This window comes from Phalacrocorax aristotelis, chromosome 4 (genome assembly GCF_949628215.1).
Source record: "Phalacrocorax aristotelis chromosome 4, bGulAri2.1, whole genome shotgun sequence".
In the NCBI taxonomy this organism is placed as follows: domain Eukaryota; kingdom Metazoa; phylum Chordata; class Aves; order Suliformes; family Phalacrocoracidae; genus Phalacrocorax; species Phalacrocorax aristotelis.
The window spans coordinates 18,334,524-18,355,808 of NC_134279.1; the positions used below are offsets into that span (position 1 = coordinate 18,334,524).

Consider the following 21,285-nt stretch of genomic DNA (forward strand, 5'->3'; position numbering starts at 1 on the left):
ACACTTTTGCCGTGTTGCACCTGTTTGTAAGGTTTTAAAGCAACGGTTATAAATTACCCCAAAATGCAGAAGTTAATTTTGAAAATGGCCTCGTGTGGGTTTTATAAAACTTGCTTTGAAGGCATGTATGTGTCAGGAGCTATCTCTTGGGAGTAAACTGACTGACATAATGGAGTAAGATAGCTTTTAGGGGACTTCAGTAAGCTGAAGAAAGTAAACAAGATGCTTGTAAAAAAGATTTTCTTTTTTTTTTCCCATCCCATCTTCAGAAAAGAAATACTAGATTGCACGCTCTGTAAAATAAGGATATATTTGACATTTGTTGATGTCCTAGAAGGTATCGAAAGGTGGGTAAACAAGTACAAAGTCTGGGACTTCATAGCAGTATATAGGAACAGGTGAGAATGTGTGCCTTCACACAGATACGGTCCCTATAAAATTACCAGGACAGGGTCTGGCTGAAGTGATATGAGCTCTGCTTTGTAAAAGGGTCTGTACATTTGAACTGCGATGCAGACCTTAGATATGTGGAGGGTGGCTACGCTATAGAAATCTGTGAAGAATGGTCCATCTTATTTATGTAATTTCTCCAACCTGCATAATCTCTCTCCCATTGCAGTATCTGATTCTTTTTTCCCAATTTTTCCCCCTTTCACATCTTCCAAGCTTCACTGAAGTACTTCCCACTATTCCATGCAGTCGTCTTTCTCGGTTTGCCACCACTATATAAGAAAAGATACTGAGAAGTTACTGAACTGTATCAAATATCCAGCCTGACTCAAAGCTTTTGAAAGAAAATTTTGCATTGCAGAGTTCATTGCAAAGGTCTGTTGCTATAAGTAGTAATAATATTAGTTAAGAATGAGTTAGGAATCTTTCCTTAAAAAACAAAGTAAGGTAACTGCTGCATTTAGGTATAGTGATAATCCAGCATAGTTTCAGCTTGTTTCCTTGTGAGTTTCAACACAAGGAAAAGTGACTTGTGTTTCTTTGTTGAAATGGTAAAGGCCCAGGTGTTTTTCCCAGGTATTTAGAAGTACATACCAATACATAATAAACAAGAGGAGCAGAAGTGCAGTAAAACATTGTAAATTCTGTTAATGATTAAATCAGTCCAAAAGAGTTGATAGCATAAGGAAAAATCTACTTCGCATAATGATGTAAATACCAAGAGATACTCTTGTGTGTATAATGGAAACAGAAAAAGTGCCTTCATAACCACTTCCCCTGTTTGGTTGGTTGTTTTTTTTTTTTAATTTCATCGGTTTAAAAGAAATTATGTTGAAGATCTAGGTAATTTTTAAAAGGTGTACTGTATTACAAATGTCAGAAATTATTCCATTCCTTATACATGGTGGGGGGGAGGTCCTTGTCCTGTTTAGTTCAATTAATAATTGTCCTGGCTTTGGCTGGGATAGAGTTAATTTTCTTCCTAGTAGCTGGTATAGTGCTGTGTTTTGGTATAGTACTCCCCTGGTATGGTACTCCCCAGCCGGAGCCGGGGGCAGAGGGGTTAGCGAGCGGGTGTGTGGCACTCAGTTGCCGACTGGGGTTAAACCACAACAGTCCTTTTTGGCACCAAATGTGGGGCGCAAAGGGTTGAGTGAATGACAGATCTGACCAAAGCATGTTAAAACAAATTTGTTATAAGCGTTCATTATATTAGTTTAGTAGTCACTGGTCACAGTGTTGATTTATTTGCTCTCAAAGCTGTATTTGTTCTCAGAGTTGTCTTGTGTAACACCTCGCTTGCCATATATACTGTTTACTAGTATTTATGTGCTGTCATCTCTGGGAGGTGGATTAAGGTTATCGCTTTGCTGTACTTTGTGTACACTTTGTGTAACACTGGCTTATGGTATGATGAAATTCTTGTCCGTGAGATCAGTCTGGTATTTGTACTCAGCATTGCCATCACCTCTGTACTTCGGGAGCCATCTGTTGGAAATTAATAATTACACTTTTTACTTTTTCTCCTCGGAGAGCCAACCTGTGGGGTACACAACTTCCTCCATCTTCCCCTTCTCCCCTAGGCTAATTACAGTAGCTCTTGAGAATTTTAAATATCCTTGGGATGTTCAAACCAGCTTATTTCTATTGCTATGTCTCCTGAATTTGTGTCAGGTCTTGCTTTAGGGTTAAACAACTACTTAGGAATACTGCATCTACTTCAACCCTGGCGACAGTCACTGCAGCTGAACCAGAGAACCAGTATGTGCCAGTATCAGTTACCTCCATACACAAGAAGAAATCTTGGAAGTGAAAGTCAGCTCGTTCAGTAAGGGATGAAGAAACGTCTGTGAGGGAGCTGGAGGAAGAAGCATACTGCCCTGCCAGCAAGGAGGCAGACTACTTTAAAGCAGGGCCATCACAAGAACCAGAGGAGAAAGAGGAAGAATTCCCCCTCTAGTCCTAGACTGTCATGGACTGAATGAGGTCACGCCACCACTGAGTGCTGCTGTGCTGGACATGCTAGAACTTCAATGTGATCTGGAGTCAAAGGCAGCTAAGCGATATACCACAGCTGATATTGCTAATGCATTTTTCTCAATCCCTCTGGCAGCAGAATGCAGGCCACAGTTTGCTTTCACTTGGAGGGGTGTCCAGTACACCTGGAATAGACTGCCCCAGGGGTGGAAACACAGTCCTACCATTTGCCATGGACTGATCCATACTGTACTGGAGCAAGGTGGAGCTCCTGAACACCTACAATACATTGATGATGGGGCAACACAGCAGAAGTTTTTGAGAAAGGGAAGAAAATTGTCCAAATCCTGCTGAAGGCCAGTTTTGCCATGAAACAAAATAAGGTCAAGGGGCCCGCACAGGAGATCCAGTTTTCAGGAGTAAAATGGCAAGATTGACATTGTCAGATCCCAATGAAGGTGATCAACAAAATAACAGCCATGTCCCCACCAACTCGCAAAAAGGAAACACAAGCTTTTTCAGGCATTGTAGGTTTCTGGAGAATGCGTGTTCCAAATTACAGCCTGATCATAAGCCCTCTCTATCAAGTGACCCGGAAGAAGAATGATTTCCAATGGGGCCCTGAGCAATGACAAGCCTTTGAACAAACTAAACAGGAGATAGTTCATGCAGTAGCCCTTGGGCCAGTCCGGGCATGGCAAGATGTAAAAAATATGCTCTACAGCACAGCTGGGGAGAAGGGTCCTACCTGGAGCCTCTGACAGAAAGCACCAGGGGAGACTCGAGGCCAGCCCCTAGGGTTTTGGAACTGGGGATAGAGAGGATCTGAGGCCTGCTATGCTCCAGCTGAAAAAGAGATACTGGCAGCATGGGAAGGGGTTCAAGCTGCTGCAGAGGTAGTTGGTACTGAAGCACAGCTCCTCCTCGCACCCCGACTGATGGTGCTGGGCTGGATGTTCAAAGGGAGGGTCCCCTCTACACATGCAACTGATGCTACGTGGAGTAAATGGGTGGCACTGATCACCCAGTGGGCTTGAATAGGAAACCCCAGTCGCCCAGGAATCTTGGAAGTGATCATGGGCTGGCCAGAAGGCAAAGACTTCGGAATATCACTGGAGGAGGGGAAGCATGCTGAAGAAGCCCCATTATATAATAAACTGCCAGAATATGCCCTGTTAACTGATGGGTCCTGTTGTCTTGTGGGAAAGCATCAGAAGTGGAAGGCTTCTGTACGGAATCCAATATGACAAGTCACAGAAACTACTAAAGGAAAAGGTGAATCAAGTCAGCTTGCAGAGGTGAAAGCCAACCAGCTGGCTTTAGGTATTGCTGAACAAGTAAAATCGCCGGTGCTTTATCTCTATACTGGTGCATGGATGGTGGCAAACGCCCTGTGGGGGTGGTTGCAGCAATGGAAGCAGAGCAACTGGCAGCGCAGAGGCAAACCCATCTGGGCTGTCCCATTGGGGCAAGATATTGCTGCCCAGGTAGAGAACCTGGTCATGAAAGTACATCATATGGATGCTCACGCCCCAAGAGTCGGGCCACTGAAGAACATCAAAACAACCAGCAGGTGGATCAGGCTGCCAAGATTGAAGTGGCTGAGGATTGATCTGGACTGGCAACATAAGGATGAATTATTTCTAGCTTGGTGGGCCCATGAGACCTCAGGCAATCAAGGAAGAGATGCAACATATAGAAGGGCTCATGATCAAGGGGTGGACTTGACCATGGACACTATTGCACAGGTTATCCAAGAATGTGAAACATGTGCTGCAAGCAAGCAAGCCAAGCGGGTTAAAGCCTCCCTGATATGGAGGACAATGGCTGAGGTATAAATAAGGGATGGCCTGGCAGATTGATTGTACCACACTCCCACAAACCCACCAAGGCAAACACCACGTACTTACAATGGTGGAAACAACCACTGGATGGCTGGAAACATATCCCGTGCCCCACACCGCTGCCTGGAACGCTATCCTGGGCCTGGAAAAGCAAGCCTTATGGTGATATGGCCCCCCAGAGAGAACTGAGTCAGACAACTGGGCTCATTTCTGAAACAACCTCATAGACATCTGGGCCAAAGAGCACGGCATTGAGTGGATGTATCACATCCCCTGTCATGCACCAGCCTCTGGGAAAATCAAACGATAGAATGGACTGTTAACGACTACACTGAGAGCAATCGGGGGTGGGACATTTAAACATTGGGATACACATTTAGCAAAAGCCGCCTGGTAGGTCAACTAGGGGATCTGCCCAGTCAAAACTTTTATGTGCTGAGGAAGGGGATAAAGTCCCTGTAGTGCTCATAAAAAGTATGCTGGGGAAGACAGTCTGGGTTCTTCCTGCCTCGGGCAAAGGGAAACCCACCCATGGGACTGCTTTTGCTTAAGGACCTGGGTGCACTTGGTGGATAGTTTGGAAGGATGGGGAAGTCCAATGTGTACCTGAAGGGGGTTTGATTTTGGGTGAAAATAGCCAATGAACTGAATTGTATGCTGTTGATTACTATATAATACTGTGTGTCGTCACTGCTATGGTCGCTATATGCCATATCAATGGTATTACAGTAAGAATCACCCAAATTAATGAAGAATGAATTTTGATGAAACGGAGCAAAGTGGAGCCATGACGGAACCAGAACTGACTTTATCACATGACAATCCAACACCACACACCATCTCTCCTGCCCTGAAGGACTGCCATGACAGATGGAGCCCAAAGTCATGGACTAAATGAACTCAACAGACATTTTAGAGGGATGGCCCATAGATTAAGGGAATGATATCTGTGTGTATATATCAAAAGATAGAAAAAGTGGTGGCAATTAATTGGAATGTATTGGAAAGGGTAGGGCCTGGGCATGATGTAGGTGATGTAGAATAAGGATACTGTCCTGGTTTTGGCTGGAATAGAATTAATGTTCTTTCTAGTAGCTGGAACAGTGCTGTGTTTTGGATTTAGTATGAGAATAATGTTGATAACACACTGATGCTTTAGCTGTTGCTAAGTAGTGCTTAAACTAAGTCAAGGACTTTTTTCAGCTCCCCATGCTCTGCCGGGTGCAAAGAAGCTGGGAGGGGACACGGCTGGGACAGCTGACCCCAACTGACCCAAGGGATATTCCATACCGTATGACGTCATGCTCAGTAGATAAACTTGCAGGAGTTGGCCTGGGGGCAGCAATCGCTGCTCGGGGACTGGCTGGGCTTTGATCAGCAGGTGGTGAGCAATTGCATTGTGCATCACTTGCTTTGTATATTCTTCTCCCCCACGCCGCCCTTTGCTATCCTATGAAACTGCCTTTATCTCAACCCATGGGGTTTTTTTTGGTTTGGATTTTTTTTTCCCAATTCTCTCCCCCATCCCACCGGGGAGGTGGGGAGGGTGAATGAGTAGCTGTGTGGTACTTGTTTGGTGACCCAGTCACCACGACAATAATGAACACTAATGAATTACATTGTTTATTGCATTTTTTAAATCTTGTATATCCAGCACTTGAGCAGGCAAGTGGAAACTATCTAGCTATATTTTACTGACAAATTTCTCTGGGTATACAGTATGACTGTTATGAATGTACAATTAGATAAGTGAATTGTTTTTCTATAATATGTCTTCTGCTATTTTCATGGATGATCTTATAACAGATGAGCATTATTTACCTGCTTTCCTGGAATAGCAGATTGTGTTTCTTTGTACAGGGGATGTTAAGTGAATTAAGCACATGAGCAGTTAGCCCATTTGCTTAGGGAGGCTGGTGTTGAGACAAGGAGGTTATGACAGGATACGGAGCAGTCTGGGGGAAAAATACTGTGGATGTAACCATTCTGCTAGAAGAACTGAATTGAAATGGGGACGCTACTGTTAATTCATGTGTAATTACATTCCTTTGTTGTTAAAAATTAAATCCTGGGGAAGAGAAAAGTTTGAGCCTGAAACTGTTTTGAAGCAAATTTGAGTTGATGCCTTTCCAGAAAACGTTTGAAGGCTGCCGGGACTTAGTCATCAGGACATAGTTACTTGATGGACAGATTTATGTTCTCTTATTGTCTTGACTTTTCTGTGAGTTTATCAGCACTTTTCATTATGCAGGTTATTTATAAAATATCACTTACTACAAAGTTTTGCTTTTGCTCCTCTCTTCTCTCTACTAAACCACAGTTTAAGGGAAGGATTCACAGGGAAGTATTCACCATGCACTGTTCTTTCATGTGCAACCTCTGGGTCAGCCGTCAAGAATTCTCTGCTCTTTCAGGTTGGCATTTACACCCGCACAAACCCTTTGCAGTTCATCGTGCTTCGTGTGAGCACTACCATAGGACCCAAAGGCCCCAGAGGCCTCCTTGCAGAAGTAATTCTGCAAGAATCTCAGCAGGGATACTGGTTGCAAGGCCTCTGGACCTTGAGATTTGTACATTAAATATTGTGCATGCATTCTCTGCAACATGGGAGCGCCCTGCAGCATTTCCCCCCTGTAAAGTATGTTTTAAATGCTTTTATAATTCACATAATGATTATTCTTCCAATATCTCTGACTCTCCCCCACCCCCCAAGATGTTGTTTTTAACTGCATTTTATGTGAGGAATTTCCTTTCAGTAGGAACTGTGGAATTATTGCATCTGAACAGTACTCCCCTTTTTGATCTCTTCCATCAGTGTCCCAGTCTGATGCATCTATTTCAGATGTCAGTCATTCACATTACTCAGGCTGTAAGTTCATCTTTTCACAGGAGCATCAATTCACGTGTTTTCTCAACTGCTTGTTTCTCCGGTGCTTGTCCCTCCCTTGTTCCCCGTTGTACTGGTATGTACTTCAAAATACTGGACTTTGTCATTCCAACTAAGAGGTGACACACTGATATGGTGCCTGAGTCCGGCACCTTCATACAGGCCCTAACTCAGCTTTTGCTGTGTTTGCAGACAAATGAAGCTTAATACCTCTGTCCAGGCTCCAAATTACCTGCGAGATTCTTTCTTTAATCATTTCAATCTGCATCGCTCATGGTTTTTGGACCTCTATTAGACTTCCTGTGAGAGAGTGCCAGCACCACAGAACAGCAAGGCTCGCTGGCTGGCTGGCTCAGTAGTTTGTTGTGTGTTGTCTTTATTGTATTTCTGGGATTTATAGTTATTTCACTACAATTCTTCACTATTTTTTAAGTTCTGTGTTAACCCTGAAAAGTTACAGAATTGGGTTAAGTATTAAAAGATTTTCAAAGCATCCTTGTCCTGAAACAACTCTGCAGGGCATGAATAAGTAATAGATGGATTGTTTTTCAGTCAAAATGAATCAGCTGACATGAGCTTCCCTGTGAAAAATCTAGTTGAGTTTTTACAGATATCTGTAGGGTTATATTTCTTCCCTCTTAAGTTATACAAGAATTTAGATTACCTTGAATCAGTGATCATAGGCTGAATCAACCTCTGAAATTATAGATCTTGTTGAACCTTGTGAGAAGGTCAAAAGAAATGGGATTCCGTGTTAGAAAAGGATGTATTTTGTGTGTTTTTACAGTATAGAATTAGCATGACACTGGGTTCATTAGATGATTTCCTGATGCCACAATTTAGTTCTTCTAGGGTCTGACTATGTCATTTTTTTAAAAACCACAATGTGCAGTAAGAAGCAATACTGGTATTTATGGTGGTTGATTCACAATAATACCAGACTAGATAGAGGTACATATTTAAAGAAAGTGTCAGCCAAGCGAAAATTTTGAGGAAACACGGCTTGCAGTTTCACTTCTAAAATGTTTTTTCTTTCTCTTCTATGTCAGTTCATGTTAAATATGTGTATGAAGTTATAATTGTCATACATGTTATAATTATACCTTGTACAGACACAAGGTGATAGTTTTCATAATAAGTACCTCCAGTATAAGTTGTACTGTGGCATGATTACCATCAATTTTCTATTTCAACATCTTGTTGCTTTCAGTGTAAATCTTCTGGAAAGACCATAAATAAATAGGTGGTCTTAAGTAGCTTTTCTTTTTCCCCAATGTGACCTTAATTTATGGGATAATAGGATTTTTTTGAACTTCCTTAGAAAACACTCACTTTAGAGGTGAAAAGCTTCGCTTTTTGCTTCTGATAATTACAGAGTCCCAAATCTGCTCAGATGATACTAATCTGGTCTTCCCATCTGATGTTTTTCACATTGTGCACTAAATGTCTTCACTCAGCTTTCTTGCCTCTCTCTCATCAATGTAATGGTTTATTCCTGCCTGGTGGTATGTAAGGAGGTGGATGAAGGAGCTCCATTGAATGCCCTTTCAGGAGTTTGTCCGTATATTCTGAGTTTTGTTGTCTCTTTAACATCTGGCAAGTGTGAAATTTTGAAGTTGAGTGTTTTCAGTGGGGTGTTGAGCATTCCCTTATGTGATTTCCGATAAATCTGTTATTTTTCATCAGTGGGAAGCACAGAAGTGCTGGGAGGTAAGTGCTCGTCTTCAGCCTGCTTAGCTGTGCGTGAACCCCACGTGCCAAATTTTTAGTATGTGCCTTGCCACACGGTTGATGAAGCCTATTTGCTGTGGTTGCTGGGATAGCTGCTTCCAGGACTTCCCTGTTGAGAGACCTGCAAACAGACTGGGTAGGCAGTGAGGAAAACTGGACAGCTGTGAGGTCAACCCCACAGCTTTGGCAGTTAGTGTGTGAAAAGGTCCTATGGTAGCATCAGTGATGATACTTTGATATTAATCTTGAATAACTCTAAAATGTTCTGTGTTATTAAACCAATAGTGGTGGTGTTTATTAATGGTAACACTGTGGGAAGGTAACGAGACACCTTTAGAGGGCTCTGGTAGAAGTGTTTCAGGATCTCGTGCTATTATTTCTGAAAGAGCATGGTAACAGAGAACATCAGGAGGTCTCAGGAGAAATTAGGCAAGATAATGTGATTGCTGAAAAATTAACACAAGTCGCAGCTGTATGATAAAAGCTTTAAAAAGTTTTTTTCAAACCGTATAAAGTAAAGAGAGAAACCAAAAGCGACTCCCCAGGCAGGGCTGAAATAGATGCATTGTATCTGCTGAGGCTTAGTCCTGCGGTACTTGGCATAATGTGAAAGTTGAGGTTACTTTAAAATCCATAGTTGTTTCTCAAAAAAATTCTTGAAAAACAGCTTCAGGTTCTGTTTCCTGAAAGTGCAAAAGTTCTGCTACGTACGGTAGGTTTTCTTGTTTTCATGTGTTAATTCTGGTATTCTAAAAGCGTGCAAATAGCATTTGTCTTTGGATTTACAAAAACTCTGGATATTCAGAGTTTGAATTATTTAAACTCCCACAACACATGCACTTTTGCTTTTCAAGCTTGAGTTATAATTTAATTAAAAACTTCTGGTGCATCGCTAGCTATTTAAATATTAAAATGTTCCATGGATCACTTTCGATTATCTACCGTCATGAAATTCCTGAAGATGTCAGATTTTTAAGATTCCCAAAGTTGCACTTGGAATTGTCTGTTGATGCAAAGGGGACTGTGATAATTACATACATCCATTAGTATCAGCAGAGGAGATAAACTTTGGGGAGGCTTAATGGGCATGTCTCAGTGACAGCTAGCAAAGAACATTTGGCATGATTAAGGATGGATTTGAATGTACTTGAAAATATACTCTCATTATGGACGCCCAGTGGAAGTTGCACTACAAATGTTAAATTCCCCAGAAGAAGAGTTGTGTGGCAGGGAAGCTTTGAAATCCACTGTGGCCGTCATCCAAATTACTCTCTTCTTTTTGTGTCTTTCCGCTGTCAGATTCACTTTGTGATGCCCAACTTGGCTCCCTGCATCTTTGAAAAGAGGCAACCTGTTGTTTTCTGTGTTTCAGATTGTCCGAAGACACATCAAGGACTGGCTTGAAAGGAAGAAGCCTCCATTTGGCGCTATCAGCAGCTGCGTGCTCCTGATGATCATCTACACAACGTTCTGTGATACTTTTGCCAATCCAAATATTGACCTTGATAAATTTAGTTTGATTATAATAGTGTTCATAAGTAAGTTCAGCCTTAAAGCATCTCTTTTATCTGTGTTTGAGGTGTGTAATGAGCTATATATACTGGAAAGGGTGGGGCTGCGGGGATACCACATAGGGCTAGAGCTTGTACTTACAATGCATCTACTAAACCAGATTACCAGACTTCTTAGGGGATTGAGTAAGCATTTAGAGAAGGATGAACCCTGCTATTAAGGTGTGTCTGAGACTGCTCAGTGGTCCTCCCTTTCTAAAGGGGCATGATATTACTTTCCAAGCATTTATGACCATTCTGTTTTGGCTTCCTTGTTATTAAACAGCCATAAATGCACAGATGTTACATTCCAAACAGAAATGAAAGACTGGAGTTTGAGCTGTTACCTAAAAGCACTGTTACAACTTTTAAATAGTTCTTCCTTACCATATTATAAACCTTGAAGCTGGTTTTGAGTTTGAATGTGTTGATATATTTCTGTGGATGGGCGCATTTCTTGCAGAGTTTGTTTTAGAAGCACTCTAGTCGTTCAGCCTTAAATAACATACACATGAGAATAGACTGCTGGTATCCTTGCCATCAGTTAAAAATACACTCGCAGATCACTACCTCCCAGGGAAGGGCAGTGGTATACAGGCACTGTCTCCTCTCCCAGTAGGGAATTCCTGTCTTGCTTCAGACTTTCCAGAGACAGGAGTTTTCATTTGCTTGGGGGAGAGGTGACTGCAGTATGCTACAGTATAAATCACTTATACACTCTAAAACTGCTAGATTTCAAGAAATCAATGCATCACCTACCTTGAAGTGTGTGTATGCACACATGTTTGTCTAATAAAAATAATGTATTTTCTGTAAATCCAACCTCCGCTAAAGTCATTAGGAAATTTGCCCCTGCCCTTTGTGGGTCATTTCTTATCCTATCCTAATTGTGGCAGTTTTCTGGATTATGAAACACTCTACGTGTGTAAAATACTTCAGGGAATTGTAAATGGTACTCTAAATACTTCATTCTGAAAACAAAGAAGAAGGAAGCCATGCTAAGGAGTTTTTTTTTTTTCCAAAACGGAGGAAATACTTATTTGCATAGGCATCTGAGAAGGGCCACATCCCAGATGCACTCAGTGCACAACTGTCAGCAAAAAAGAGCTATATGGACATTTTCAACTCTGACTTAACATGCAGAGAAACTCAGAATGAAGTAATTTTATGTTACTGTGCTGACTGCTACTTTGAAAAAAAGAGTTCTTTTTTAATTAAAATGGCATGTTCTTCCTTGAACAGTTGGTGTAGAGTGTTTGCGTCCATTGCCTTTCTTATCCTTTCTTTTATTTCTCTAGAAGACAGCTCTGCATTTGTGCCATGTGTAATTATACATACCGCTTGCAGTGCATTACACTGAAAATGGTTATATATACATTTTCATTGCCAGTGTGCATAACTGGAATTTCTTAGTTAATATTACTATCAGCATTGAAACTATTTGGAACATATTAGACATTTGGTTTCTTCTAAAATATTTATAAAACCAAAAAACAAGGAAGTTGTGGAGATGGATATGCATATTGTATTCTAGAAAAAAGTTTCTGTACCACCATTGGATGTGTTGGCTGGATGTGGGTGTTGTGTTATAGTAGGATGTGAAATTAGCACAAGGAGTTTGAGATCAACTGCATTTATTATTCTGCTGATTAATGGGTTTATGTCATTTTTATGTTAATATTCTAGCCACAGCAAAATATGCACAAAGGATAATTAGTAGCAACACATGCTTATTGCTTTGCAGAATTATATGTATTAAGGGATTTTTTTTTTTCTGTGCATATTAAATTAGCGTACTTAGTTGCAGAAAAAATTGTAATTCAGGAGCAATGGATTGCTTCCTTAGTTCATGAAGGAAGAATTAAGTGCATGCTGAGGTGACATTTATACCTCCTAGGAGATATATGTAAGAGAACGGAAAATGTCACTGGTAATAGCTAATATCCCTGCCATGGTGCCCAGTTGTAAACTGGGGTCAAAATCAAATGCATTGTCTTGGCCTGCACTACCCTATGGGACACATCAGCCTTACTGCATTCACAAGTTTTGTGAGGAAAAGGGAGAGGACCCATCCCAGATTCTGTTGCAAGTAAAAGCCCTTCCCCCCATAACCCACAGACACCTCAAAAAAGGCTGCGCAGGTCACAGGGTTTCTCTTCCAGCTCTATTCCTGCGCTCCAGCATGACGCTTGGTCTCTGCAGTCCCAGCAGCTACTCACAGCAGGACAGGGAAGCCGCAGACCAAGGGTGGGCTCTGTGCATCCCTCCACCCCTGCAGGTGTCAGGAGAGCTGGCAGAGAGGAGAGCTCCCCTCAGGATGCTCAAAAACCATCCACACTTACAAAGCTGTCTGCGCTTAAGTGAAAGCTGCTTTGTCTGATGTAAGCTGCCCAGTTCAGGAATTAGCCTTTGTCTCAGAGGGAATGAAAACGTCTGTGATGATCTTCCCTTAATAGTGATCATTCATCGGGAGAGTAATATACCCAGTGTCTGAGAATATTTATTGTGATCATGCTTACACATTGTGCTTTCTCCTGTTAAATAGAAAGAGGCTAAATTTAAATATTTGGCAACCAGAGCATGCCTGAGAGATTTCATGTTGTCAACCCAATAAGCGAAACAAGTGCAAACAGATGTGCAGCATGCAGTAGTGAACTTCCCTGCCATTCACCGTGTCAATAAATACTTGATTCAGAAGAGTTACCTCAGGAAGAACTTGTGTAGTCATGATATTAGCTCTAGCTTTCTTGGATGTAATGATACGTATTGTTCTTCAAGACAGTCTTTAAAGGTTGTCTGTCATTGGATTTCTCTGGATAGACTTGGTCCAGCCTAGCTGTATGTGGGCAAAAGGCATGTATGCAGCAATTGCAGAGATTTAAGTGATCTTTACTTCGGTGATCTAATTCGAACTTGTTTCTCTTTCAGTATTTTCTGTTCAGATGAGCTTCATGTTTTTGACTTTCCTCTTCTCTACAAGGTAATTGAATGTGCTGAATCAGAACCTTTGAATATTTGTTTTGTGCAATAACTTTGATTTGGATGATACTGTTTATGCGAATGTGTTGAGAGCAGATTTCTGAATAGGGGTGACCTCATTTTGGTATTTCATATTGTCCTTACTGCATTTTCTCTGTTAGAGTTTCATAGGCTAAGAGAGCAGGACCTGAATTCTGTCCTTTCTTGTGTGTTAATTACAGAGTTGTTAAATCTCAATCAATCACTGCTATACCTCATCCACTGAAAAAAATGGATTTGCACAGATGTCACTGAAGGTATAATTTGCCCCGCAGACATGCTGATGACATATGAGAGAGAGAACTCAGTTTGACTTTTTACATCTCAAGATACATTTGCTGGGCTGGCAATTCGCTCTTCTCTGTATATGTCAAATGTGTTATATTTATATGGCGGTTCTTAAAAGAAAGTTGTCCTGAACTAATGTTTGGTAGAGCTCTTTTTTTTTTCTTTTGAACTATCAACCATGAAGAACAGTTGTACATTCACTTCTCAAAAAATAGTACATGAGAATGGTGTTAGCCAATGGCTTAGTGCATCACTTGAGCTGGTCCGAGTATCCATCATTGGCCTTTCACTTAGGCTTACTGGAGTGTTTTTCTTAGCAGCACTCTGCTGAACGGCAAGTGCCACAATACAGCAGACTCCAGACATACGCTTTATATAAATTATACAATACCCATAAGGGAGAATCACGAAGAAGGGTGCAACGTTTTAGAGCTACTTATGCTTTTTTTAGTGCCACAAGAAAATTCCCGTGACAAGATTGTACCCTGACCTTAAGAGGCATTTTTAAATAACTTCTGAACTGCTAGACCTAACCTTTGGGAAAGATATGTCCCAAGTGCAAAATCTAAAATGCCCTAAGTAGTAACCAACTCAGTATGGCAAATATTTAGAATCTCGTTAAATGATTCCAAATTTGGACCAAAGGGTGATCCACTGGCCAGTCATATACCTCTCTCTGTATGTCACTTCTCCACCCTTCCTGGCCTTACCCCCAGTGAGTAAGCCCTTAGATGCAGTTTTTCTCTGAAATGGAAGATAACTACATATTCTAAGCAGTGCTCATAGGGTAGACACAATATGCTGTCTAAATGGAGCATTTTGTTACCAGTACATACTAGGAAAAGAAATCGTAGAGCGTTCCTTTCTTCCCCCCCACCCACCCCGAGGAAAGCTGGCCATTGCTGTCATATAGCATGTTTGCAAAAATAACCTTGGCTGGAATAAAGTTGTGTCCTACATACCATGTGTTCAGAATTCCTCTGCTTCACATGGAAGCATATTCATTAGAGAGTTTGCCACAACTGAGAAACAATTCTGCTTTAAAAAAAAAATAAATCAAACACTGCTGTTCATTTGTGGGTAGAATTATTTCTGTCACTAGACCTGATCAAAGTGATGGGAATGTGAATGTGCATATGGATTCTCAAAGTAATATATTTGATCAATGATGTTTTAAGAAGGTTTTTGCTATCAGAGGTTATTAAAACTCTTTCTTTTCTAGGAATAACTCTAGTTTCACACCAGCAGACACAGTGGCTATCATTTTCTGTTCCACACATAAATCCCTCACCCTGGGTAAGTCGGGAGATAAGCTTTTGAGCAGAACAACAGTAACATTCATACCTTGCTATGTTGAAAAAAAAAAAGTTGTTGGTTGCTGGCTTTTCTGCTTAAATGGTTTTGGGTTTAGCATGACAAGTAATGTTACCAGTATGGTACTAATAGTAGGATAATATTCTTGCACAGATAAAATAAATGCTTATTACAGGGCAGCCAACATAGTCTTCTCAGCTGAGATTTTAGTGGTTATACAGTAAGACCACCTTATTTATGGAAAGCTGGATTCTTCTTTCTGTTCTTATTCAGTTCTGTTGCCTAATCCAATACTGATAAAATTTCAGGTTTGTTACTGAAAACATTATAAGGTCTCACAGTAGAATCCTACACCTGAAACCCGGGCTGTACAAGTGAAAATCAAAGCATGTAGTGTATTCAGAAATCACAAATAGACAATACTGTCTTTTGATTAACACGAGCAAAATGTATGTGTCCATTTTATGTCTGCACATATTTTGGATAGTTTTATTTATTAGAATTCATTTATCAAAATACCATTGAGATATTTGTCACTTATGACCCCTTAGTGATAATAAGATATTCTGATGGAAGTTCACAAAATACTGCTAAATCAGTTGTGCTTGCAGCCACTTGCTACTGCTTCATCCATTATGTTCAGTCAGTGAAATGCCTAGTACTCAAATATTTTCTCACTGTTTTTCAAAATATAAAAACATATGCTTGATAAAGCATATGTGACTGAATATGTGCCTTTTCAAGACTCTGTCTGTCAAAGAGAAACACAGCTAGTGTCAATAACAAAGGTAATAACTCAGCCTGAAACAGGGGAAGAACAAGTTGGGACTTAGGTGAGATGTTTTCCAAGTCAGTTGGATATAGTGAAACTCATCTCAGGGTTCTTTGCTTCAGCCAGGCCTGTGCTGCACAACTGTTGGCAAGTGCCCTTGAAAGTCTGTGGGAAGTGAATGAGTTCCTGGAAGACAAGAAACAGCCAAACATAATGCCTCTTTTTCACAATGGAAACGAGGAATTATAGATCAGTGAGTTTAACTTTGTTCTGTAGAACACTACTGAAACAATTAAATATATTATTTTAACAGTGTAGGAAGAAACAAGGGCATGAGTAACAGCCCCATAGATTTGTCAAATGCATATCATACCAAACTAACCTAACTTCCTGTCACACAAGGTCTTGGGGGTTGCAGAGAAGTAGCAAAAGTTATATGGCTTGAGAGCGTTAGGCTTTTGACATTTGCATGATGTTTGGGGCTCCACAATTCAGCTGTTCCACGTAATTTTTGGAAGGAGATCAGAGGAGAGTGCCATGAATGATCACAGATCTCAAAAACGTGACCCCAGAAGAAGGTTGAAACAATTGGGACTGTTGAGAGAAGACAGCTGAAATATAGCAGTGATCCTCAAATGCATAAAACGTTGATGCAAAGAAGGAAGAAAGTAACTCTTTCACAGTGCACTTTGAAAAGGGAAGGACTTTGTTACAATGATGATGATTTAAGCTAACAGGCAGGGAAACCTGTCTAATGTAAAACAGTTTAGCTTTGGAATAATGTGGTGCCTACTGATGTCTTGAATCTCCTGTCATAGTAGACAAGCCTCAGACAGGAATTAGATAGCTAGAGTTGATCCTGCCTTGGAGCAGAACATAGATTAAATGACATTAGGTCTTTTTCAGCAAAATGTTCTATGAAACCGAAGATTCAACCAATAAATAAGCTTGTATACAGGAGGATAGTCGTGCTTGTATATATAGAAAGCAACTCCACACATAAGTCATAACATACTACCATACTTGGTAGAGGTGCGTATAACCTTAGGACACAGCTGTGATACTACAGATGTTAAGCTGGTTGTATTTAACAGCACAAATGTGTAACTTTCCCCTGCCCAGTGAAAAAAGTTTTATATACATTTTTTTGAAGACTTCTGCATCTTGCCATGACACTAAGAAAATAAGCACAAAGCCTTCTTTTAATATTTAAGTTCTAGAGGGGCCTGCCATCACCCAGAAAAAATGAGGACTCTTCATTTCTTTTACTCACTCTACCGAGCATTCTCATGCAGCGTGTCTTGACCTGCACCCTGTGCACACAGCTGAGTTGGTTCACTTTTCTTTTTATGTTTTATGTTCTCCTTCAGAAAACCTAGTTTGAGATTCCTACCTTGCTTGACTTTTTGGTTCACATTTTCCTGATTTCCAGTTACCACTTTCATTAGCACAGCCTGATGAGTCAGGCTTTGTATTTTGCAGCTTTCTTTGCCCAAGCACACCAACAAAAATACTTTGGCCACCTTGACTTCGAAAACTCCTACAGCTTCTCCCCAGCCGTACATACTTTTACCCCGCTAATACAGATGTCTCGTGGATTGGTGTGCAAGTTGAAATGAAACAAGTTGATGGTGGAACGCAGTATTGCAAGGCTGTTTGTCAGCTTCAGGACAGGCTGCTTTACCTTCATCCTTGAGCTGGTATCTCATGGCAAGTTTGCCTCCTAGGAGGCTAGTCACAAGATGCCCTTTTGCGCTACCTTTCCTTACAGCTCAGGGCCTGTGTTGGGGTCGCTGGGTGGCTGGGACCTGTGCTGCCCTTGCTATATTCCATCTCTGGGGCTCAGCTTTGTCAAGATTTCTTTGAGGCTCACAGGCTTGTCTTGTGTGTGGTCAGCAGCAGCATGTCCCGAATTGAGCACCACCCTAATAGGGAAATGCTCTTTTTGGCAGTGCCTGGAAGGCCATCTTTGGTAAGCTGGAGGGCCCCACCGCTCTTGTGTGCACCCCTACACAGTGTGTGCACTACGTAGGTATGCCTGCTCTATATCAGTTTCAAGCTGGCTATTTTTGAGGCCACTGGTATTTTACTCTGTTTGGTATTAGTACCAGGTCCAGATAAGATGGAGCTGCATAAACACATTTCTATGTAAAAAGGCAGGATCAGGTGCGATAAGGCATGCCCCTGAGCTGATGATGTAAACAGGATTGTTAGCCAGAGCAACTAGCATTTATTTCTTCACTGAAGGTGGAAGCAGAGTAGATCTAATTTGTTTTTAAGGATCAGCCATTTCTGAATGACAATTAAATCTATCCACAGCACAGTCTAGTCCACCCTGATCTTAGCAGAAAGAACAACAGGCATAGGCATGTTGGCCCTTACTCTTTTGTTATTCTGTCACATTTCTATTTGTCCAGAGGTGTTTACTACAAACCATGCAACGAGAAACCTTCTGTTCTCTTGTGGAGGCGAGAGTTTTTCCCTCTTCCTCTGTCATTACAATGCCTGAAAGCACAAACACAGCTCAGGGTCTGGTTTCACATCCGTTGTGGGGCTCTGCTTTGTGTTCAAGATTCCAGTGGTAGTGTATAAATGACCCCCCAACACTTGTTCTTTCGCTTTGAAACTGATTTCTCTCAGCTTGGCAGGTGAAACTCCAAATAGGTACGTCTGGCCCATTCCCTGGGGAGCTTAGAATGGCACCGACTAAAGTGGGAGAAGAGCTGACAGCTTTAAAGCTTTAGAAGTGGTAATAGGAGAGGCATGAGAAGACTTTTATAAGTCACTTTCTCCCACACCATATTATGAAACCAACTAATTCCCATGCAGTGCATGCTCATGAGGCCAACTGCCACTTCCACTGTTGAATCCCCATGAATAAGTGCTTGCTCTGCACGGAGATGAGTGCTGTTCCCATATGCTGGGTTTTAGTTTGTCGACAGAACAGTTGACACACTTTTTGTCTCAAAGATCAGAGTGCAGGGCATGTTTGTGTAAGGACAAATTACACAGGGTAGGTGCCTTTGTGTTTCTTAGTTAGGAACACAAGCTGATATTTCTGCGTAGAGGTGGGTGCATTGGCAGTTTTTTGAATTCAATGCATCACATATGCAGAAAAACTAATGTTTATTTGTATTTCACTTAATGAGTGAAACTGGATATAAACTTACAAGGAGCAAAGATAAATATAGTATTCACAGTGCCCTCTGGCATATTCGCCCACACTTTGTTCTCTTTCTCTCCTTCTCCCTGCTCACATATATGCACAGTACATGTGAGCACACACATATGCGGACATTTGATGCATGGCTTTTATTAGTGCATTTGCCATTGATTGATTAGTACTTAGTATTAGTACTTCGTCTATTGATTGATTGCAGATGAAGTGACTATTTGACCTTTAATTATGAGCCTTGCTATTGAAAATGACATTGAGCTATGGCTTCACATAATCCATCTGGAAAGCCCGACATGATGCCATTCCCTGGAGTTCATTCAGTGAGAAGAGAAGAGGCCTCAAGGAAGTGCAAAGCTATCAGTGTGGCTCACCTAAAAAAAGACTGCAGTTGTTGCTTGCACTTACACAAAAGTTACAGCCAAGTACAAAAGGTTATTTTCTTTTTTGCAGAGAATGAATTGCTAGCTAGAAGTTACAACTCCAAAAGTAAAATGCAGAATTGTCAAAAAATATTTTCACTTTAATTCTTTGTATTTACTATGGAAAATTATTTTATCAGCAAAAAATAGAGTACTGCTACCTATTTGGGCTGCCACAAGTGCAAATGTTTGTACTGTAAGTATGATGAGCAGCAGATCGGTAAAAACCAAACGAAAAAAACAAAACTAACCCCACCTTATAATAAAAGCAGGGTATTGTTTGTGATGCAGAGTGCCTTTTTTCTCATTTGGATTTATCAATGTAGCAGTTCTTTTACCATGAAATTCTTAAAGTAATGCGATCAAAGTTTCTAGGCTACAAAATACTTTCAGGAAAGAATAGACTTGATTTTGCGAATAAAAATCAAAGCACTAACTTTCTTTTGTATTGTTTTAATTTCATTCAAAATTATTTTTTAAATACTCAGCTCCTTACTGCACGAGTACAGAGCTGATAGTCTGTACCTGAACAATTCTTAAAAGCCTGCTGTGGTCCACAAGTACATTCATAGACAACTCAATTCTCTGTGAGTGGATCATCTAGGCTATGGATTAATCAGCCCATGCCTTCCTCTGAGTTCCCCAGCTGCACAGTGTGACAGAGTGCATCGTGCTCACACACAGCTCCAATCTGCTCACAGCTATCTACAGTTTGCTCATGTTTTCTACAGATAGCTCCTTACAAGACTTTTCAGAGATAAATAAGATATTTGCACAGCCTAAAACACTGCTGTTTAATATTAGCTGGGTTTTTGCTGTACTAATCAAGAGCAGACTCTTCTTATTGTGTGGTGATAATCACCTTTCCCCTTTTGATAGAAAAATGTTCCAACTTGTGTTAAGATAAAAGGTAGATAATTTGGATTTTAAAAAGGCAAAGAGGCATCTCTTAATAATTCTATAATAGAAAGTAAGATGGTAAAATTGGGTGAGTTGCCCCAAATGAGTGTTCAGGCTTTACTCTAGTATTTTGGAAATGGGGTGGTTTTTCTGTTCCTGGCAGAGAATTGTCCTCTAGGGCAATTATTCATCAACGTACTAACTGTGACTAGCTATAAAGGTGTGAATAATTTCTCTGACTTCTACATAAAGATCTAGAAAATAATCAGTTGCTCTCTGAAAGTTTTTATGAGTAAGACTTTTAATACTGTCTCTCACTTCAAAATTTTTCCTGTGAATGTTGAACAGGAGACATTACTGCTGGCATCATGTCATATTACTTGGTGTTATTAGTGCTTGAATTTGCACATTTTCTTACCTGTTGCAGACTTTTAGTCTCATTTCTTCGCCAGGTGTCTGATAGAGCAATGTAAGTGAAAATGATCTGGCTACTCCTCTGGCTAGAATTGGTGGGTGCTGACCCTTGGGGAGGAAGGGAAGCTGATGGGAGATATATGCTTGAAAGAATGAGTGTCTTGTAGAGGCCATGTCTGGTCTAATATGTATCCCTCACTACTGCCAGAGAGTTAGAAACTCTGTCCCATTCCTGATTCTGAGATCCCAGGGGGCTTAGTGGCTGCTAGAAGCTTTAAGGAGTTTTGATGCTGTGATTCTCTGGGCCAAAATGAGAAGGTTTTCTCATTTATTCAGTCTTTGTCCAGCACTTACTTGGAAGGAGCAGCAAGTGATTGGCTCGGTTTTTCCTCTGCTCTGTGATTCCCCTTCTCTTTGTCCTCTCTCTGTCTCTAGAAAATAAGAACTGAGGGATTCATGTTACGTGAGTTGATGGCAGGGAGAGCAGAAGTGCCTGGATCAACTGCACGTTGGCATCTTTTTTTTTTGTAGCTCAACTTGAGG

General features: G+C 40.9%; 1 protein-coding gene across 4 annotated transcripts in view; it reads left to right on the forward strand.

Annotated features, from left to right (window-relative positions):
• Positions 1-21,285, forward strand: part of SLC10A7 (solute carrier family 10 member 7) — a 152,518-nt gene that overhangs the window by 117,070 nt on the left and 14,163 nt on the right. For 3 of the 4 annotated variants that reach the window (XM_075090440.1, XM_075090437.1, XM_075090439.1), the window contains 3 exons: positions 10,262-10,427; positions 13,368-13,419; positions 14,968-15,041. In XM_075090440.1, the coding sequence (XP_074946541.1) occupies positions 10,262-10,427; positions 13,368-13,419; positions 14,968-15,041 (292 nt within the window). Of the gene's footprint in view, positions 1-10,261; positions 10,428-13,367; positions 13,420-13,639; positions 13,715-14,967; positions 15,042-21,285 lie in introns of those variants that run through there. The other variant, XM_075090438.1, reaches the window with a different exon arrangement.